A 22,493-nucleotide genomic window follows, 5' to 3' on the forward strand; every position below is an offset into this window, starting at 1 on the left:
AGACTAAGTCTCAAAGCTGCTTTGCTTTTATCAGAATTTATCCATATCTTTCGTTGTATTTGCTAATTATCAAAAAGGAAAGCACTTCTGTACCTCTTCTATCTGGTCTACTAGTGCCTACACAAAAGTCAAAGTTGAAACAAGACCTCATTTATATTCTCAGCAGACTTTAATTTCAATGTGCTACGGAACTAAAAGGAAGCCATCTTCTCAGGGACAGAACATACAATTCAATTTTGTTCTGAAAAGTGCACGCAGGATTAATGTCCATAATTGCACAGCACGTACTGTGGAATGACAAACGCCTTCCACATTGCTCTGCCAATGTGCTTCGATCCAGAAACAAAACTATTAAATCTCAGATACGTAACTCAAAGCTTGAATGGTTTTAATGTCGGGGTGGGGGAGAGCACAAGGATGCTGGAACACTTAAACCAGGTTCAAACCTTAGCTTTTTGTTTGGTTTTACTGGCCAACTCAGTAATGAATGTAGTCATGCTCCTGGTGATAAAAGTTGAGACCTGTCAATTCATTTCACATACACTATCTAAGAAAAAGGTCTTAAGGCTAAAGCAGTTTTCATCAGCACTTTTACTGTCATGAAATAAAGAGAAAGCTGCTATCTTGAAAAATGGCAGTCAAGACGTAGTTGGGAAAAATTCATGTTACTGAATATTCATGCATGTGGTAGAAGAATGACAATGGGGAAGAATACATAAATCTTCTCGTATGATACTTGGAACACAACAGTTTGAAGAGAGATGTGTATTCATTTTTTCCAATCCGTTCAAATTTCTACTCAGAGTCAAAATGGCTCTAATTTACCTGTTTGATGTATTAATCACATAAAGGCATTGGTCAGATTCCAAAGCAAGTGGCTGAGAGTTGATAAGAAGGGAAAATATTAAGTCAAAGATGGAAGATTAAGAAGGTGCTCATTCAAGTCCTTGCTATTTATAATTACTCCCTGAAGGGACACAATATTTCAAGTACAGCCTCTTGAGGTGAGAAATAATCTGTCAAGTCATCAGGCAAAGCTTTTAGAAAAATACTGAGCCAATACGAAGTGAAGCTCTTTGGGCATGTTATGTATGATACACATACACCAAACCCTGAAACTCCTCTGGCCTGCTTGGAGTTACCACAGAAATGAATTTGTCTTGAGGACTAAAGTTTGTAAGAGACTGAAGCACTGCCCTGGGAAAACAGATGCTTGACAGAAACTCCCAGTAGCTTCAGCAGCTCTTACTCCTTTGCCCAGTACCCAAAGAAGTCTTCAGTTCTGGTGCATCAGGTTTTTTTCCTGCTCCCAAGTGTAGTTAGCAGGGAAAGAACTTAGTTTTGTATGCGTATAGCTACTGTGGGAAGTCCCCTAAAAAAAAAAAAAAAAAAAAAAATCCCCCAAACCTCAACTATGTGGTTTTGTTTCTTAATAGATTTGTCAGGAGCCAGAACTGGGATATCTTTCTGAATAAATTTCAGCTTTCTCCTACCACATGGCATCTACTATCCTACAGTGTAAAAGAACAGAAATTATTCAGAATAATTTAAATCACTTATTCCAATCACAATTTAAATCAATAAAGAAAAAAACAAATTTAAATTTATTTTAATCCTCATTTTCTTTTGTACTTCAAGTTATTTTCTGGAAGAGAAATTATTAGCATCTGGTAACTACCAAGAAATGTCTGATTTGCAGTAGATTACAAACTTTATAATCAGGACTTTTTATCAACAAAAAGTATTCACAATACACACATATTTGTATATGCAAATCTTCTTGCAGACTATTGGCATTTAAAATTGTTGTTGACACCAAGCAGAGGTCAAGCAGTGCTGTGTGAGATCTCTTCAAACACCTTTAAGCTGGCGCCTGGCAAGGACAAAATGTGACAGTTTAAATCCCCTTTTTGCTGCTGCGCCACTTGGAATGACTGATGTAAAACTTATTTGAATCTCAACCAGAAAAATACATCGTACAACAATTGACACAATTCTTTTGCTATCTTTCTGCCTTTTTTTCCCCCCCTTCCCAGTTATTTTCCTACACTAGGACGGCTCAATTTTTACTTTAATTCTTAAGTGCTTGTTTTTAATTGTCAGTATTTGCTTTCTAATACATTTGTATCCCCACAGGAAGTACCCTGAATAGATGTCCAAGGACTGGTCTGTCTTGGGGAATTTGGCAGAGTTTTCCCACTGCTACTATGAGGAATGTTGCTTTCCTGGTGGTAGCCCCCGGGCAGGCTCCTGAAACTGATGCTGTTTTGATGTTGTGCCATTTATACGTGCTCAGATCTGTTTCAGACACCACTCTGGTTAAAACACTAATTGCTGTAACTAGTACCTCACTGCTCTTGCTTCTGTGGGTGGAGCTGGCCTACCGATAGCTATGGCTGGAATTCTTAGTAAGCAAGCAAGTAAAAACTGGAAGTATTTATTCAAAGGTTTTCAGGAATGTTCTTTGTCCACCTAGCACCTCTCCCCCTGAATTTAAAGAAACCTGATGTAAAACAACGCTCAACATTTCTGAAAAATCACATTGGTTTCAAGTTGAAGTTTGTCAAAACACTTGAATTTATTATTTTACCCCCTAATTTCTGCATACAATCAAAGTTATTGCGTCCACTGATTCTTAGTCCGTTTACTTACTATTTCTTAAGTTTGGTCCAATGCATAATGTTGCATATATGTTCATAAAATTGGAACCATACATAAAGGAGCTCTGTAATTAAAAACTGGTAGATCATCTTCCCTTCCCAGCATTTTTAATGTGAAATACCACGAAAAGGAAAAAAGGTTGCTTGCTGGAAAATGGCAGCAGACATGTGAATGTGCCCAAGGACCTCTATGGGCTCCAGATCTAGAGATGGTGACTAATACTACTGCCTTTTATTATTTAAAATACAAGTTATTTCTAAGAATCACATCTAAGAAACACCCTTTTCACCACAGTTGTCTACTGTTTTTCTTGTGTGCTGTTTAGTTCAGACCATGAACAATGATCAGAAATCTTATTTCCAGCCTAAATCTATTTATGGTATGTTTATACTCACTTGTTCTCATGCCAACATTGTCCATTGGCTTAAATAACTCTTCTCCTCCCCTGGTGCTTACGCTCTCTAAAGTACTTACACAACAATCATCTCCCCCTTCAACTTTGTTGTGCCATGCTGAACAAGACATGTTCTTCTAGTCTCTGCTCTTAAACATCACATCTTGAACACTATCTGTGGTTGTGGAGTCCCATATCCACCCTGATCTCAAAACTACCTATAGTGGAACTAGAATAGAGTGAGAAAAATGATCAAACATATGGTATGGTTTGTGTACCAGAGAAGATTGAACTTACTCGTGTTTTTCAGCTTGGGAGTAGCGGGGGGGGAGAAGAAAAAAAAAAAAAAGACTAAGAATTAGTAACAGGGACATAAAAAAACCCCGTCATTGACAACACAGAGAAGGTGAACAGAGACCTCAATCAAATTTCTCAAAATGCATGATACAGAGGGCACGAAGTATATTTATGATATTAAGGGACAGATCTGAAACAACATAAGGAAGTACTTATCTACACAGAGCTTTATTAAACTGTGGGGGACACTGCCACAGGATGCTATGGAGATCAAAAAGACCAACAGGTTCCACAAATTATTAGGTAAATTCACACAGGGGGGAAAAAAAAAAAATCTACTAGGGGACACTAAACACAAAAGATGAAGATACAATCTTCTAGCTTAACCTGGAAGATAAGCAATGGAAAGATCGCTGTGTGTCTGCTTTGTTCTTACAACTCTTAATAGCTGCGACTGGCCACCATCAGAAACAGGACACGCGGTCTGATCGAGTATGACTAGCTCAACCTTTCCTCAATCATACTGATCAGCCTTTTGCTCTGCCTCTCGCATATTAGTTCTTAAGAGTTAATCCTTCTTTTTCAGATACATCCATGTATCTGTAGAATTTTGCAAAGAGATTTCTAGTAAAAATAAGGGGGTAAAAAAAATAAACTGCTGTAAGACAGAACTCACTAGTGATTGGAATCAGATGCTGCCCACAGTAACAGGAAAGTAGAGTCAAAACCCCAGAAGGTCCCTTTCAACCCTGTGCCCACCCACCACCACCACCCAAGCCAAAAAACAACAGCAAAAAAACCAGCCTGAGAGATGTCTTTTTTTGGGTTGGTTTTTTTTTTTGTTGTTTTTTTTTAACGATCACTTTTTCTTCCTGTTCTCATGCACTGATACATAGCTATGAACATTATTTGCATTGCCAATTGCAGGGAAGGCTGTTTTTTTAAAAAACAATCCAATTAAAATTTCAGTTTGTGGCCTTTACTAATTAATAGTACTAATTTAAATAAGAATATTACCATTTCCTTATTACACTGCTCAAGTATCTTCTCTTAAAATGAAGAGGTAAAGCGTATGAACGGGCATCAGATAAACAGCCACATATGGCAGCATTGTTAACCAGCTCCTGAAAATTACAGCTTCATCTCCTGCTCACAGCCAGACCTATATATATTTGGACATTTGCTATCATTACAAATGCAGTGGCTTTAGGCTTGTGCCAGGTAAGAGAGATGAGAATCTGACTCACAGTCTGCATTTCTAACTCTTCACAGAACAAGAGAGTCCAAACATATTTTAGTTCTTTATAGCTGCTCTTCATAGACAACTAAAGATCTTTATCACAATAAAAACAGAAGGCACTGCCATAGAGTGTAATTACATGCTACTATAGTTGACTGTTGCCTTCCAGAAATAGGAAATGGTTTGAAAAACGCATGGTTTCTGCTTGGGCCATACTCCGAGTTCCTTAAATAAAATGCTACACCTGATCCCTGTGCAGATAAAATGGGAACTCTGGTATTGTAGGGCTGAGCAAATCTTGAGAGTGGGCTTCAAGATTTTGTTTGACGGTAGTCAGCTTTCTGCACCAGTGATTAGCAACGTGTCGCCACAGTGGAAAATCAGGTTTAGGCCCTGCTCTTTCCACACCAGCCAGAAGCTGATGTCCCAGGGATGGGGAAGGAGTTAGTTTGTTAGGATTATTTCTGACTCCTCTTTGGTCACTTAAGAACCCAAAATTTCAAGGCAGCATACCCTATGGAGATCTTCCTTTCGGACAGCAGACTACCGTTGCAAAAGAACTCCACAGATAACCCTCAGCACCGCACCAAGCGAGGACAACTTACTGTTGCACAACCCCCCAGCAAAGGAGCGGGGATGGGGTTTACGTATTCACAGCTGCATCCGTGCTCGGCAGCCAGCTGGGAAAAATATGCTGTCTAGTCTGAAGGTACGTAAACTGTCAGTCAGCTATCAGAACAAGTAGGTTTCAAATATCCACTTGGTCCCACATTCCTGATTCCTTGAAGGGGCCTAAATTAGGATCGTTGTACATATCCTAGGATCCCTGGCGAAGTCAAACATTTTGGTAAATGAATCATTATCAGACAGGGACTTCTTTTGAAAATGGACTGTTTTCTCTTACTCTATAGCGAAAAGAAAAAGGTAGGTTCTTGCTTCTTCTGAAAGAGCATTTGCACAAAAAAAAAAAGTGCCTACTGGAGTGTAATCATTGTGCTAAGTAATTATCAATAAATTATATAAAGTACAAAAGACTCAAAAAAGCTCCATAAAGATGAGTAAATATGATCTGGAAGAGGTGCCTATGAATCACACACCATTTCTCTATTATCATAAAATAATAATGGTTCATACATTTTACTACGAAACTTTCTGCTGAAGATGTCACAGATCTTTATAAACATTAATTTCACCTCACAACCTCCCAGGATGGCAAGGACCATCTCCATTAATACGGAAAAGCTCAGGAAGCAGAAAAGTGCCATTTACCTCATGCAACACAAGGAGGCTGCAGCAGAGCTGGGAACAGAACACAGACCCTTGCCTCCCATTTTGGACGCTAACCACAAGATTATCAAATGTCACCTATTTATTTTGTCTCCTCATAAAAACACTTTTGATCATTACTTCTGTTTCTTTTCTCAGCGAGTAATTTTTTTTGAGAGCGAGCTGCAGTAAAACTGACAGCCCCAAATGCCTTTAGAAAAGGTAGACAGGAGCGATGCAGCACAATGGGGCCACAACATGTGGATGGGTCTTCCGTGCACTTAGTTAAATGTCTTGCCCATGACACCTTATTCACTGTGAACTGTGATTTTAGGTGAGTGAACATGTTTCTTCCCTAAACCCCAGAATTTCACAGTCTTCAAGCAACCGATTTGCAGTACAGAACTGTGCACACTGTTGGCACGTCACATTAACACATAAAAGAAACTGTGACTCAATTTTAAAGGGAAATATTATTTGCTGCTTTGAAAATCATTCAGATTATTAAAGGCATGTTCTTTCAAAAGCAAGTCAACATAACTAAGCCTGCCGCTCCACAACTTGGGTTATTCACACAGTTTAAGTCATTCCCTGTCCAGGGATCTTTTACTTTGTGAGAGTTCTCTCCCTCCGCTCTACATTTTCCCTGCTCCATCCCATTTCAGTACTTGCCTCTCTCCTCATCCTGCTCTCTTGCCATTTCTAGTCTCTTCCCCTCCTTTCTTTACAGTCATTTCCATTTTCTTTGAAATGTTTTGGCATTTCATGTTGGCTTTATTCTTCCTTCTGCATCTGCTGCTCTTGTCTTTCTAAATCTCTTCTAGAGCCTTCTCTTGGGAGAAAGCAAGAGCCACATTTTCCATTTATTGCCTCCTCCTTCTGGATTTCAGTTCACTTCTTTTTCTTTAAGGACTTGGAATCAGACAATCTTCCTCTCCGTGGAAGCTGACATACCAGCTACAATGTCTTCTTTCAGCATGGTACCAGCTATTGTGGGGCTGGTATCATATCTGCCACTCCCTTTGAACACAAGTATCTCAGGAAAGGCACTATTAAATATTTCGCATTTCTCCTAAATACTACAAGAGCAATACTACAGAAAGCAAAATTACTGGTAGGTTTTACTCTCCTGCCTTGTGCTCAACATTCGTGGAATCTTCTGGCCGTGGAGACTTGCTCCACCAGCTACAATCCAATTTTAAAGGGAGTTTCCCCCTCCCTAAGGGTTTTCTTCTCTGTAAAATCTTCTATTTCATTATCAGGACTTACAGGGAACAAAGGAGAAATAACCGAGCTTAACTACTAACACTGCCTTTATACAAATCTCCCCTATATTGTCTTTCCAACATATTTTAATTTGGGACTCAAAGGCTCAACTCTTAAGACGTGTCTTCCTAGCCTGTTCGCTTGGCCTCTGTTCCCAGACAAGGGAAATAGCTGTAACATGTAAGATGACATGGACATTTGCCAATTAGAAGCACAACAAACTCCTTTTGGGAAACATTCAGCCATATCTGCATGTGTACCTTTTAACGAAGACATAATACAAACTGATCACAGATTAAGCAAAGTAAATATGAAGAGAATGGTGAAAGGATTTCTTCTGTTATAAATTTTTGTTTATTTCCAAACTTCAATCTAAAGCCTGACTTCCTGTGAAAGTTCTCCTCGTATTTGTTATTAGCTGATGTGTTTAATTGTTTTTTATTGTACCTCAGCACTGGGAACGATGCCTTCTAAAATTTTTTGCTTTCAGAAAGGCTAAAGGAAAATAAGCACCAGAAAGTTTAAAACCCCCCAAAACCTTGCAGCCAGCAAGATGGATTTTGCAAAGAGGGATAAGATTTAAGTCACAAAAAATACAAATCTTTTACAGTTACGTTGCTGATATACAGAAATAAAATATAAGAAATGAACCATTTATCAAGGATTCCAAAATAAAGTGAACAAGAACATTAACAAACGCCAAAGCTTCTACAAGCTTCAAAACATTAAGATCCTCACTTCTACCACAAGCTCAAAAGACACAGCACGAGAGTCAGTTGTTTCTTAGTTTTGTTTTATATGTTTTCACACACCAGTTTCCCTCTGGTCACAGAGATTTTGCTTTATTCGATACCTAGAATACACTTGACTGATGAATGAACAGCCGCTATCAAAGCAGTGGAGAATCTGACACCTATTCCTCTCAAGGTTTTCCACTGTTTTTAAACAAATAAATGTTTTGAGCACAAAGCATATTCCCATGGATTTATTACAATCTAAAAGGGCAATACGTATTTAACAAGATATAACTTATCTGAAATGTGCTCAGCTGAAACCCAAAAAGAAACCAAGAAGGAACATAATATGCTCATTCTGCCCCACTCTCCTCTGGCAGTTTGATGCTTCTGGTCTCCTACTTCCCATTTGAAAACAGCAAATTCTCGTGGCTACAAGCAATTATATGCAAAGCCATGACAGCTGCACCAGCACAAAAAGTGAGAACAGGGAAAATAATTCACTCAGTTAATTATTTGAAAGTTATTTACAATGATAACAACAACAACAGATTTTCACATAGAAGCCTGATTTAAGCTGACCGACCCTTTCAGCATTTCTAAAGAAATTATGTATTATAAAACTAATTCAGTGAAAAATGAAAGTAAAAATAGAAGCAATGAGACATCTTCTAAATAAGCAAAGCTGCTTTTACAGCATGCTGAATAACTGAAGTGTGGTAAACATACCACTGTTATAAATAACATCCAGCTTTTTGACATTATTTTTTAGTTAATTATTTCAAATTTTTTATAAGCATTAATGAAGCAAGCCTCACGGTTCTCCTGCAAAGTAAAGAGAATTACTCCCATATATAGGAGGAAAAATTAAGATACAGGGATAGAAAACAACCCTCCAAAGTTAGTGGCACACTTGTACAGAGAATTCAAGACATCTCATAGTATAAGAGGAAAAGCATCCTGTCATCCAGATGAGAGCGCTTACTAAGTGACCAGTTTGTAGGATTTACACATCATTTAATTTTACACAAAATGTTGCATCAACATTTTCCAATTTAACCATGACTAGTAAATGACCAAGACATATCAAAGTTATCAAAGTTTTATACTGATAAGTAAGGCCCAAACAAATTCTTTTTGAATGGAAACTCTAACAATTTCTCCCTGCTCAGGCACTTTTATGTTCTGCTTCAACACCTAATCATAAAAACCATTAAAAATAACATTTCATGTTAAAAATGCTAGCAGCTGCCGAAGTACCATATACAGCACTTTGTCAGATTATAGATAAATAAACACAAAGACCTAGCACAACAATGATTAATAAGTAACTGTGTCTCATTACCTTTGTGGTCTTCTTGGGCCAGCTGACCACAGGGACACCCGAAATGGCAAGATTTTGGTCATCATCAGCATGTTCCTTCAGTATGTTCTGTTGCAAATGAAAAGGCCTTTATTAACCAGAGAAATATTTCTCCAACTTAACAGTGCAGAGACTTAACGGAAGACAATACTCCACTCTGATGAAAGATAGAGTGACAAGATCTCTGCTGACTTGTTACATCTCTGCAAGTTACTTTTGCTTCCAAATTTCCAATTCACACTGAAACTCTCACACCTATCATTAAGATCCAAGATGTGAAGTTTCTTGCAAAACAGCAAAAATCAGCCATGAATCACCTCAAATATTACAGACTTCTTTAAAATTGGTGCGTCCAAAAAGACTGGTGTTTTTCCACTGCTATCAGTCTAATACCAGTATCACCTCTCCTTTTAAACTCCAGCTCACTAAATCCCAAACGACCCCCACCAGTCACCACAACCAACACCTTCTCTCCTAATCAAATCTACAAAGGACCCTAGAAGCCTCTAGGCTCTGCCACCATTATTTCTGCAGTCACAGGGCATCAAGCGTGCAGTTTAGAGCAATCCTCAGATGCCTGAACATTCAGGTAAGTCAAGATAAGGAAGTATGCGTTGTAACTTTTCATCTTTATGCACTTGGCAATTCAAGAGCACCATCATTTCCACTGGCCTTCCTTCCACACTGATGGGCAGGCCAGAGCTGCTGTAATCTAGTTCACTTTATGTGATCAGGTAAGGCATTCAGGTTCCTGAGTATTCACTAGGAAAGGATCTGACTCTGGATAGTACAGTATTAAGGAAAAAGATTGGTCTCCCCTCCCTTCCACTCCTACCAAATCCTTTTGCTTTGATGCACTGTCCTAGAAATCTCATTGAGTGGGTTGCACTGGCTTATGCAGCTTCTACCGCTGTGAATCACTCCCATGACCATGTAACTCAACACAGAGGTGGGGATGAACTCTTTCTAAGCATACTCAATTGTGCAGTTGGGAATAGCCCATGCTCGCTTCCCTTGACTCTCTACGCACATACTAACCTAGCTACAAAGCTCTTAATTTGGAGTTCAGGTAGCTGAAAAAGACAACAAATGAAAACAAAAAACAAGTCCAAAGGAGGATTCTGCTGTGCTGCCAAATAAGTGCTAACAGGTTAAGGGGAAAAAAATGCTCCAATAAAACAAACAAGAACTGCAGGTTGGAAATTACCTCATAATAGAATTTAGGAGATAACCTCAGACAATGAAGTTCAACGGTGTTGCTCCCAAGTATACCGACTTCTTGAAAAAAGCTTAATTAGACAACAATAGGCACCAGGCTCTCTCAGTCCTCAGTGTAGAGCTTTAATAATTAGGAATTTCACACACACTACAAAAAGAGCTTAAAATACAGTAATTGTTTTAATAAGAAGCGCACTTGGAATTAATCTGTAATCATCCAACTAAAGCTGGGAGTACGATGCCATGTCCCAGGCCCCAAGAGCCCAAGCAGGCAGACTAGCATCTAAACTAGGGTTTGCACGAGTGTCCCCGGGGCTGGCTTTCTCTCCCTGGAGCTCAGGCAACCTGCCGGATGCAGCTCAATTCCCCAGTCTGTGCTTAAATGAGAGATGCTTTACTAATAGACACCACAGCACCAGCACAGTGCTGCTTCTTCAGATACGATCGCACCAGTAAGGTTGTTCTTGATACTGGTTAGTCCAAAAGCAGCGCCAATGACCAAAATAAGCAATACCAGTAGAAGCCGAGTTTCATCAGCCCGGCACTATGGCTGCACTCAGGAGCTTGCACAGGCACAGCCTGGCTGTTTAGGGAGTAAAACCCAGCTTGCCCCAGCCTGACTCTGATGTGGAGCCTGTAGCGTACCTTCAGCTGAATAGAGTGAAACAGCTAACAACTTGTACATACAGACTAGTCATTGGCAAATTAACTCTTGGCTGAGCTGAGGTTAAGTGAGCACCTCTTTTCTCATGTCCTTTTTATTTTGAGAGAGTGATCACTGCATTAACTAAACTGTGACCACATTCTGAAAGTTAGTTTTCAATCCTAAAAATGGAGAAGTCTTTTGTATTCTCATAGCAAAGCCAAAATTCTCCAGAACAAGGCGGCAGCTTGAGAGCCATATAAACAAAGGACAAATTAATCCCTCTTTACTTTGCTACTCTTAGATTTGAAAGCTTGTAAGACAGAAAACCTTAACATTTCCACTAATGACTGTCAGAGACTCTGAGTTCAATAGAAAGCAGAGTATATTCCAAGAACTTGGCAGGATAATGAAGGTTTCTTGTTATCATATGTATCACGTGAAAATATTACCCAAGAAGAAATGTAAAACTGTGGCAGTTTATCATCTCAGCCAGCTGAAAACAATGGATGTCTGAGCAGCAGAACCATAACCAAGCCACATTTGGGCTGACTAGTGTCAAATGTCAGCAACAACAGGCTGGAGGAAGCAGACTTTTGTTCACCTGGTTAAAAAAAAAAAAAAAAAGATAAAGAAAAGCCATGGGGCTCCATTTAGACAAACAATGTGATGCTCATCCAGCACAAGGCTGCCTGATTCATTACACTTGAAGGCTGTGGTGACAACAGCGGGTATGAAGGAAAGAAACTGATTAAGTATGTAAGAATTCAGCTTAGCCATTAATTTCAAAAGCACAGCAAGGAATGACTCCCCTGAAATGCATTCAGTAGAGGGAGTTTTTTTCCTGTCATCAGAATGAGAAGGGGGTAAGATTTCTTGGCAAGAAAAAGTAAGAACATATTTCAGTAGATATCATCTGTCTTGCACAAGAATCTTCTCCTGCTGCCAAGGAGTTGTGGATATTTGACAAACTCTTTTCTTCAAACTGAGTTTCTTCTACCCTAATGGACTTCCACAGTCCCTTCTGAAGAAGAGCAGCATTTTTGCTTTGAAGCGGGGAAGGTCTGTGGCATTACTACAAGGCAGATCTCACAATCCTCTTCCCCAACAGCAGCAAAGGAATTACCATCCTGCTGGTAACACAACAGAAGTGTTGTGTGCTGAAATCAGAGGCTGCATACAGACAAGTATCACTGGCAGAGTGTTTAATGTGGGATGCAGACTGTCACAATCAAAGGTCTGCTCAGCTTTACGTGCCCTGTGATGTGGGATGCACACTACACCAAGGAGTAAGATGGTTACCTCTCTTCTCTTCTTCATGCATAAGTCCACCCCAATTGCATCTTTAGTAGACTGATGTACTATTTGGTAGCTAAATGTGAAGCGAAGAAACCACACGATGAAACTCTTCCAATCCCCAAGGCCACCATCTAAGTAAAATTACTTCTCAGTGATTTTGTTCCTCCTTCTCTTCCTCATCAGTGTAGGTACTTTTCTAACAGTTCAGCTGCTACTTAATTTTTAAATTGGGAGCCGAAGTTGTTGCACTGTTTCATATTTCATTTGAGGGCATGTATATATGGAAAACAAGGTATGACTGCAGGCTGCATGTGCCTCCAGCAGTAACACCAACAGCAAGGATGTGGAGGCAACGGCCGCAGCGTCTTCTGGCTGCTCACTGCCAACAGCTACACTGCCAAGCCTTCTGTCCTTCTGCAACTTGGGTCAGCTGAGCACTCTCAGGGAGGGTATGTTTATCTGTATAACAATTTCCCCTCACATTTGCTGCACATACAGCTCACAGAGCCCAGCCGCAGACATTTGGATACAGAGAGTATTGCATCTCCTTGGCCAATTGTTCAGATGCCATCTGCTACGGAGTGAACACTGCTGTCAGTAATCGCTGTTCGGAGGCCTCCGAGAAGCTCCTTTGGTGGTGAACACAGTGATACAGTGCCCATACAGCGGAGCTGCAGCCGACAAGAATTTAATTCCTTGTTTGAGCTGAGGGAAGAACTGACCCGCTCCCCAAGTGAGGCCTGTGTTATGCTCTGCAAATAAGCCTTCCTTGTGCTGCTGCACTCCATCGATCATGGTGATAAATGGGTTCTCAATCTGCAGAGGCATTAGCTTGGCACTTCTGGATTGCTGTGTCCCGACTAGATAGTCACAGTTAGTTAGGAACTTAGATGACATGTAAGGAATTTACACAGGCTTAGTTTAGTTTTCAGTCTCCCTTCTCATAAGGAAAATAAATTACTTTACTTCAAAGAGTCTCATCTACTTGACATTAAATAGCTGTATATAGCTGTAGTTGTATTTACCACTAAGAGCAGTAACCCAGTCACCCACTCTTTACTGTATTCTTGCTCAGATGGGAAAGCCTGGATTCTCTGCAAGTTACCCAAATTTGTTCTGTGAAACTTCACATGGCTAAATAAAATGGTTTCCTTTCTCCAGTTTTAACTACCATATCCTGTTTTCTGAAAACATTAATTATCTTACTGAAGCAAAAAGACAGACTTGAATGTGATACAGAAGAGTTCCTGAATGTATTTCATTAAGAAATAAAACAGCTACAATAAACATGGATTTATTTTCTTCAGGAAAAAACTTGTTTAAGACTTTCCAAGCAGAGCAAGAGCTTTCAGACTTTCTGTCAGAGCATGTTCTTGCTATGCATTTGTTAAAAATAACTCTCAAATGGGTGCACTAAAAGGGTACTTTTTATAGGCTGTATTATTAATACATCACATGCCCAAAAGTCAGGTTGCCCATGAAATAAACCTTGTGAATATAGCTGAATACAGTCACAGCACGTATGATCTGCACAGCTGCTTCTGCAGGATTTCTGCCTCCTTCTGTCACACAGATGACTGGTGCTCTGGATATTCATCAGGGTGAGGTAAAGGCAAAGAAGCCTGGCTTCTGCTCACTGTACTGCTAATGCTATCAGCAAAATCCCCACATTATTTTCTGTACAAGTTGGAAAACTAGTAGCAAAGTAAGAGGGAATATGATTTAGTGGTCAAGGAGATAAATACCATTCTGGAAAAAATGAACTGTATTTCTTCTTCTACCATTATGCCTCTATGTGACACAGGGCAATTCTTTTAAATCAGGTTTCCACAGGCACTCATGAATTGTATGTTCCTACTCTTCCTCACACCTGGCTTGGGATCTGGGTGCTAAAGACCAGAACTGCTGCTCTGCAGAAATGTTAAGCAATTACAGTTTCAATACCATTAAAATTATCTGTTGCATGTATCATTCTTAAATAATGCTAACTTTTCTGAAAATCACATCCACAGCACGTAAAACCAGTATCTAAAGTTATGGTCACTTTTGTCTTAATCTCTTTGCACCTTAGTTCCCTACCTGTGAACCAGAGATAACAACAACTCATCAATTACCACTTTGCGAAGCACATGACTACAGTAGTGATGAGTATCGCTGGGAACCCCAACGGAACATTCATATCACCGTGTTCAGCCAAGGGCCTGAACGGTATGATGTACCTAACACACACTGAGGAGCAATGACGGAACAAAATACTGAACAGCTGCATTCTGCACATGAAGCAACACAGGAATCCTGCGAGGACCCTTATGCTAGATATATGCTCAAGGGGCTGAAATCAGTCACTTGGCAACTTTTCCAGCAGCATGCTCTATCCTTTGAAGGTAGAAGCCCTAAACATGCACTGATATGCTTGTTTCCGATTTATTTATTTTTTTTTTAAAGCCAACAAACTGAATAAACTAAACTTCATGCTTTGGTATGACATGGGTTACAAGGAGACAGGATGTTTTGGCTCCACTGCACTGTTCTCTACCACGTCAACAAACACAGTGGCAGAAAGGAGTAATGGGTTGTTGCATCCAGGGTCCCAACACTAGATGGGAATGGGACACACCTTGTCAGTGGCTGCCTCAGACAATTTGCTGATGAGCAAAAGGAAGGCCTGTGTTGGGAGTCCTAGGCTCCACTCCTGACTTGAGAGGAAGCATACTCAAGCAACCACTCATATGAGTGCAGCTCCCCCTAACTGCCCCAATTCCTTCAGAGCACCTCGCAAGCGGATTATGCAACCGCAGGGAGAGTTACGGAGGAAGCAGACTATATGGGGTTTAATTCATTTACTATGCTGTATTGACTCCCATTGAGTCAATAGAAACTCCCAACTCTGAAAATTGAGGGCTGCCTTATATATGGGCCAATATTGTAAAAAAGATGGGTAAGAAAGTTCTTTAACAGTTCTTTAGATGCTGTTCAAGAAAATGTTTGAGTGCACATCCTTTTAAAAAGGTCTTACTCTGACTAATCAGTCACAGGCTCGCCAAACATACAGAGGTGATTCCAGAGAAAACAATTCTGCAGCATGCATGATGTTTAGATGTGGTCATGGGTTCTTTAACCAGCAGGGAACCATAAATATCCAGATGTTGGGCTACATCCTGATGGTTACAGTGTGTGCTGGCAAGGAGAGAAAGTTTAGAAGCAGGCAGTTATCAAAGGAGATGGAACAGCAAGACTACAACTCTGCAAGATGCACAAAATAAACTAGCTGATGCCCACTTTATACCAGTTAAAGCACAGTATCACCAAAAAGGGCATGACTTGGGCCTTTTTCTTAAATGTCCGTGTGCAGTTCTCCATCTCTGTAGCTAGTGAATCCACTGCCCTGAAGAAGAAGAAAGCATATACTCCTACACGGTGCTTTAAACCAGATTCACATATGGTATCTTGCCATGTTCCAGTAAGATGTCTCTCAGAGCACTGGAGTATGTCATCAAAAGAGCATGCATGATCATATTCTGAACATCTGCACCATTTATTACGTGTTGTACCCCTTTCTGGGATTTCAAGAAGGGGCAGTTTATTTTTAAGGAAACTTGGTCTGTGCATCAAGCTTGGAAAAGTAACGCTACCATTCTTTCTCCTTCACCACAAATTCAACTCCTGGTCTCAAAGCTTCATTTTGATTTCTGATTAGAAGACGACTGATCACAAAGCAAGACAGTGAATCTACAGCCACGACTTTGAGCATGTGCGTCCACTTTCATACACAAAGTGGCTGATTTTGCAAGAAGAGACTTTCTGAGCTCTTGTGGTTTACCAAAATGAGTGCCGTGTATCACACTTCCAGGCTCCAAGATTGTGGAGTATGGTTCCACCGCACACTGCATATGTTCAGCCTTCTTTAACTGTCTTTGAAGCGTTTTCTAAGCAGCTGTTACGCTACTTGCACTAAAAAAGTACAGGCTCCCCTTTTACCATATAAACACGTATTTTTCCCCTCAGATTGTGGCTTACACAGCTCTTGTGTATAGAACATACATAGCTGACAAAACCTACTGTACACAGAAACAGCACAAAACTAGCAGTCCAAACACAAGACCACGAATCAATACTCATAGTTCCAAATCAGGCCAAATTGCCATGGTACTGGACCAGTGGAGGACAGGCTAACAATTTTAGCCTTATTTGACAAGTCCCAGCAAAATTACGAGAGTGTACTGCTCTCAGCTTTGTTTTAAAAAAAAAAAATTAATATGCCTATTTTATCCAATGTGAAAACAAGACACAGAAAAGCTAACCAAGTAGTCCAAAGGGATACCATGGATCAGAGGCAGGGCTGGGACTAGAAGCAGCAAGACCATGCTGGTCTTCAGGAGGAATTTATCCCTAAGTCAGATGGGGTACCACTTCGAGTATACTAAAAATCTAGAGAGATGTTCTATTACTAGTGAGCATTCACTCCACACACCATCTCCAAGAACAGTATATTGTACCAGTGGAGAATAATTATCAACCTATAGAGGGCAATGGAGGAAAAGAAAATGAAAAAGGTGAAAGAAAAAAAAAAGCAACTGAAAACGTTAGAAAATATATCTTCTGAATTACACTCAAATATTTACATTTTGTGTCAGTTAATCAGATATACTCCAGAAAAACACTACACCAAAAAGGGCAGATTAAGACTATAAATATAAGCAGACTTTTTGAGGTATAATATTTACACATGGGACATAACAAGTGCTGAACTATGAGAGGATCTAAACTTTTGGCCACTGCTCTGACAGTCAGAAAGGACTGCATCAATTAAATCAGACCGCAAACAGCCATCTCCCCAGAGCAGAGATGGCTTTTGTTAGAGGCATACTTTCCCTCTGTGGCGTAGCAGGCTGATATGAGCTGGTCACTACACACAAGCTGCCATCCCTCTCCTGCACAACTTTGCTTTCTGATCTCCTGCTGTCTTCTATGCCCACAGAATACAGCTATCACACCCACCTTCATGTCCTCTAGGAGAGCCTGCGGATCTTCGATACCTTCTGGAACACACTTCTTGTTCTCTGGGAGAGATTCAAGCTTTTCCACCAGGGCTTTTAAACCCTTCAGTTCAAATTCTGTGAGGTGAGTCCATTTGGTTGAAACTTCTGTAGCTGGAGACCCCGTTGGTGTTTTGGGATAGTCCGTGGGGGTCGTTGATTTTATGCTGTCATCTGACTCATTAGACAAAGTTCTTTTTAGGTATCTCATTACTGTGGCTTTTTGTTTTCTTCCTGCACCCTCCTTCCCTTCTGAGTGTGTGCTGTTGGGTGAGGAGGAGCCATCCACCAAGGATTTGGAGTTCTTATCCAAGCTGTCATCCTTCTCCTCCCGGATATGGGCATCACAAGATTCTTCATCCATGTCTAACCACGAATCTGATGAATAGCTGTCTGTGCTGCGTTTTCTTTTTGCATCTGAAAGTTAGAAAAAGAATGCTGAAATTTTACCCAATATAATTCATAGCTTAAACACTTCTCTACCACTGGGGCTAGGCGCTGCCTATTTAAAAGGGCACTGGATAATGCCTAGTAAGTATGTGACAGGAATGGGCTCTATTCAGCTGGTTTTTAATTTGGGGGGTGTGGGGGGTTGTTTGTTTGTTTGTTTTAATGCTGGTTTTCATTAACATCTACTCAGTTCAAATGACTGGGAAACATTTAGGGAAAAATTATGCTTTCTTCAAAGCTTCAGTCCTCTATGCCTTCAATTAAGAGTAGGCAGACCTCTTAAGTCACACACAATTAATTTTCCCACAAATCCGAAAGAGACCAGATTCAGCAGCCTTTCAGCTTTAAGAGGAGAGTTAGCACAGAAAGAGGAGGGCAAAAATGATGGGAGAAAGCACGTTAAAATGCTGTACATCATCATTCTTCCAGGAACTCTGCACAGCACAAAATCAACTTCTCAATACTTTTCCTTTTTACAAGCAACTGTTGGTAGAACCCCTACTTGTTACTGCATGAATACTCATTGCTCTTCTGAGACAGAGGATTACAATTATGCTTATTTTACAGACAAGAAGCCTAAACACACTGAGAAATGCAAGGACTGTCACAGGTTACATAATACTGTTTTTCTCAGTGCCGTCCCTGATACATTCTCAGGTACTTCTCAGGAAAACTTAAAGGCAAGTTTCTGAGTCAAAACTATTAATCTTAGTTTTATACTAAGTTTCCCCCTAAAAATCCCAACTGTTACCCAACTCCATGCAATCAAGCAGTGAAAGCAATGTAGGAAAACAGTGGCCAATGTTCCCTAAAGCACACATCTTTTCTTATTTATTAGACACAATTTCCTTTAGTGAGTGAACAACATTGAATGCAGGCTAGCAACAGCACGAATTTCTGTGGAAAATACAGTTAACACTGGCAACACCCAGTTAAGTCAATGTGAATTTTAATAGTGGCTGAAATGGGTATGAGATCAAGCTGCAAACAAAAACACTCTGCAAAGGAAACAGAAGTCATACAGAAAAAGTGAGCGAACAATTAATGAAAAGTTCCTTTCACAGCTTTCATACTTTGCAATGCAGTAGCTTTGGATTAGGACAATGTGAATCATACTTAAGGAAGGATTAAATGGACATTAATGAAAAAGCTCAGCATCCGGTTGTTTAACAGTGAGATTGAAAACAAACGCTGAAGCCCAGTTCCAAGCTGGCAAATTCATCCTTATCACAGAGAAGCTCCTTGTCTCTTGCATACTCTATACCATCTTCTCACAAAATGTACGTGTTACTCGTCAGCTGGGTAACAAAGATGAAACAGGCAGTGGCAGAGTAGCTGTCCGAGGGCAGCTAGCCTAGCTGTTTGGCTTTGCAGTTTCAAATAAAAACTCTGTAAGGCCAGGTGCACCTCTGTGCGTTAGTGCTCAAGAGATAAGAGTTGGCCACTTTATACTTCTCAGGTCAAATGTGCTGTTGCTAGTGTCTGCAAAAATCAAGCATCTCTGTCCAGTCTACTCCTTCAGTCATGTTTGCATTTCTCCTCAGAACCCAGATGGCCATAAAATTACTCCCGAAAGTAATTAAGCTGAAATGCCTGTGAAAAGATGGCATTCGCAAAAAATACTAGCTACCAGCAAGGCTGGTCACAGCCAAATCCAGCTCCATCCACAGTGCAGGCTAACATCCTCCCTGCATCCCTCCAAAAAAGCTTCACCATGAAGAAGTACAGCACAGGTTATTTTGTGTGCTGAGATGGTGGCACGCAACACTCCAGAGCAGCTCCTCCTCTCTGGTCTGTGCTAATACACCCCCATGCTTCTCTTAGAAAAATAAACAGGATTAGAAAATATCTTAACCAGAACATTTAAAAACCACTAGGTTATCCAATTTCTATTTAACACTGTTTTTTCCTTTGTCCACACAGTAGCTAGCACACTTACCCACCTCAAAGGGCTATATAATCAGCTTATGGCATTCTCCCATTTTACAGCTGAGGAAACAGATGCTTGGGAGAAAGCACGATTTGCTCATTGTCACACATCAAATCTAGGGCAAAACCAGGAATCAGAATCCAGGCTCTTGGATCCAGGGCTGGAGCCCCTTCTCTAAGCCACACTGCCTTGGTGAGCTATTTTACAATTGACTGAAGCACAAAAGCCCAGTCTAGATGGGAGAAGATGCCAGTGACAGAAGAAGGTGAAAGCAGATACACATCCCTATGCTACCAGTACAGCATCATTAACAGAAATTGGTATAAATCCACACGAAGAAAATTATGTTTCTGCCTTCCTACGCTGTGGCTCTGCTGAACAGGAACTAACGGCTGTAACTGGGGCAAATCACAAGCGTAGATAAGGCCTAAAGAAAGAGAGGGAGATCACGTTTTGGAGACGTGAATAATTGACTCAAGTAATGCTCTGGTGCTAAGAGAAAACAGCCTTAAGAGACATCTCCACTTTTTGTCTCTTGCTCTAATCTAGGGAAACAAAAGGCAAGAGAGGAGTGGAACACCACAGCATACTGGGGGCCTATTCCCATCAGAAGCAAGCACGTGGCGGGGGGGGCGGGCAGCAATTCCATTCTGCCAGCTGCCACCGCTTCCCTGCCACCAGCTGTCTGCACAAGACAGGCCCTGCTGTGCCAGCTACACTTGGGTATGGACTGACAAAAAATAATCTAAATCTAACCTCAAAATGAACCATCACCAAACAAGTGCCCTGTGGCCTGCTCTCTGCAAGCCTGGCAGTTACATGATGCCTTGCCTAACTTTACCTTTGGGGGCAGGGCTTGCTATTAACCTGAAGCATATCAGTCTATTCTGGAGCGCTAGGGGATTACAGTACTGTTGTACCATCAGATTAAGAGTGGACTGCTTTCAAAAGACAACAACTGTCTGCTACTGCTGCTAATTTAAAAAGAAAAAAGCTAAGGGAATCAATAATGGAAGGACAACTTCAATGTGAGAAGGGTTCAATTTTGTGTTTTCAAGTGTTTTGTTGTAATGCAACATGCCATGATTTTTATTATTCATTTTAATGAAAACAGCATCTGATGCGAGTTACTATGCTGTGAGCTGAGACCCTACATAAGCATAATCTGCATTTGCTTTGTCAAGAAGTGCATTTTAAGCACTGTATTACCAGGGTTCCACTGACGTGCAGGTTTTTTGGTTTATAAAGTCTCTCCATGGAAAAGAGCTCCTGCTAAGTGCAACTGTGGTTTCTTCTTCTGAGTCAGTGCACCAGCCAATGCCAGGTTAGAATTCCAGTTTCAGAGTGGTTATGCAGTCTGGGCTCCCACATGACTTAGTGCAAAGAGACCCTCACCCCTCTCCATCTCAAAGCAAATAAAACCAGCTTATACAAACCAGTCAGTGATATAACTCAGTGAAGAGGAGCAGCAGCTCAGGCTTGACCACAGGACAGAGAGCTAGAAATACCTTTTTTATTATAGCAATTCACTTCCCCGTGGTTCTAGGCAAATCACTTACCTTTCCCCACAGTTATCCACTTGTACAAGAAGGATAATTATATACAGTTTCTTCCCTTGCTGAAAAGCAACTTGCTGTATTACAGAACTTAAAAGAAAGGGAGGGGGGTGAAGTATAATTATGAAATCTTTCTAAACTCTTTAGAACAGTCCAGTGTGTAATATCTACCTTGACATTCCCAGCTCCAAACCCTGACACTGTGACTTGGGAGCAGCAGTTGCTCTTGGTCTGCTAAAGACAGCAATGACATTTTCATTAGCAGAAAAAAACTGAGCACACTGGAAATGTATCACTGCATGGCTCCTTCACCATGCCAGAAGGCATATTTTCTTCATCCATCAGGCTTAACGTACAGTTAGAGCCATCCTGTTAAAATTTTAGCAACGGGAATCTTAAAAGCTGCAGGCTACAGAGAAAGTGCATTTTTGATAGCCCAGTATCTTCTCCCAATTACTCTTTGTCAGCTCACTCTCAAGATCCGTATCTCACTGCAGGTCAATTGTGGTTGAAAATACCTAGTACAGACTCATTCATGGTAAGAGTAAAAATAACGAAGACATATCCATCCCAAAACAGCGCATGTTCAAATCTAGTAGGAAACCCAAATAGGATCCCTTTCTGATTTCAGCTGGCAGGACAAATGTCATTGTTGAGAGGGACAAGGAAAAGAAAAAAAGAGAGAAAGAGAGATTGCGTGCTTTTACAGCAGCCTGAGATTGCTGTCATGTCATCATTCCCCTGAGTGTTTGTCCTTCTGCGGAAGAGATCTGTAAAAGAACAGTCTCACACACTAACTAAGAGGCAACTGCCTGAAAACTCATTCTGGGCCTGAAGAATGGGAAAAGAAACCACAGTCATCATCTTATAACTCATTTAGAAGGGCAGACATTTTTATTTAGGGAGTGGGAAAACCCAAGGTTTTAGCCTTGCCTACATTGAGGTGTTTTTTTTTTTCCCTGTCTGAAGTTTTGTGAGTCGAGATATTTAGAAAACAGAAATACAAAGAACAATATAAGTTGCTATACTAGCATACAACTACTGGGACAGAGGTATCGCAACACAATCACAGCGATACATTTTCATGAGTAGGCAACGTCTTAGAAGAGTCACTCTCAATTTAGTAACCTTCATGTCAAA

General features: G+C 40.5%; 1 protein-coding gene across 1 annotated transcript in view; it reads right to left on the reverse strand.

Moving 5' to 3' along the window:
* KDM2B (lysine (K)-specific demethylase 2B) overlaps positions 1–22,493 on the reverse strand; it is a 119,338-nt gene that overhangs the window by 31,786 nt on the left and 65,059 nt on the right. Inside the window, exons 9-10 of the mRNA XM_009321187.1 lie at positions 17,380–17,834; positions 9,204–9,290 (exon numbers count right to left, since the gene is read on the reverse strand). Coding sequence (XP_009319462.1) covers positions 9,204–9,290; positions 17,380–17,834 — 542 coding nt within the window. The remainder of the gene's footprint in view (positions 1–9,203; positions 9,291–17,379; positions 17,835–22,493) is intronic.

Source organism: Pygoscelis adeliae, unplaced genomic scaffold, assembly GCF_000699105.1.
Source record: "Pygoscelis adeliae isolate BGI_AS28 unplaced genomic scaffold, ASM69910v1 Scaffold93, whole genome shotgun sequence".
In the NCBI taxonomy this organism is placed as follows: Eukaryota; Metazoa; Chordata; class Aves; order Sphenisciformes; family Spheniscidae; genus Pygoscelis; species Pygoscelis adeliae.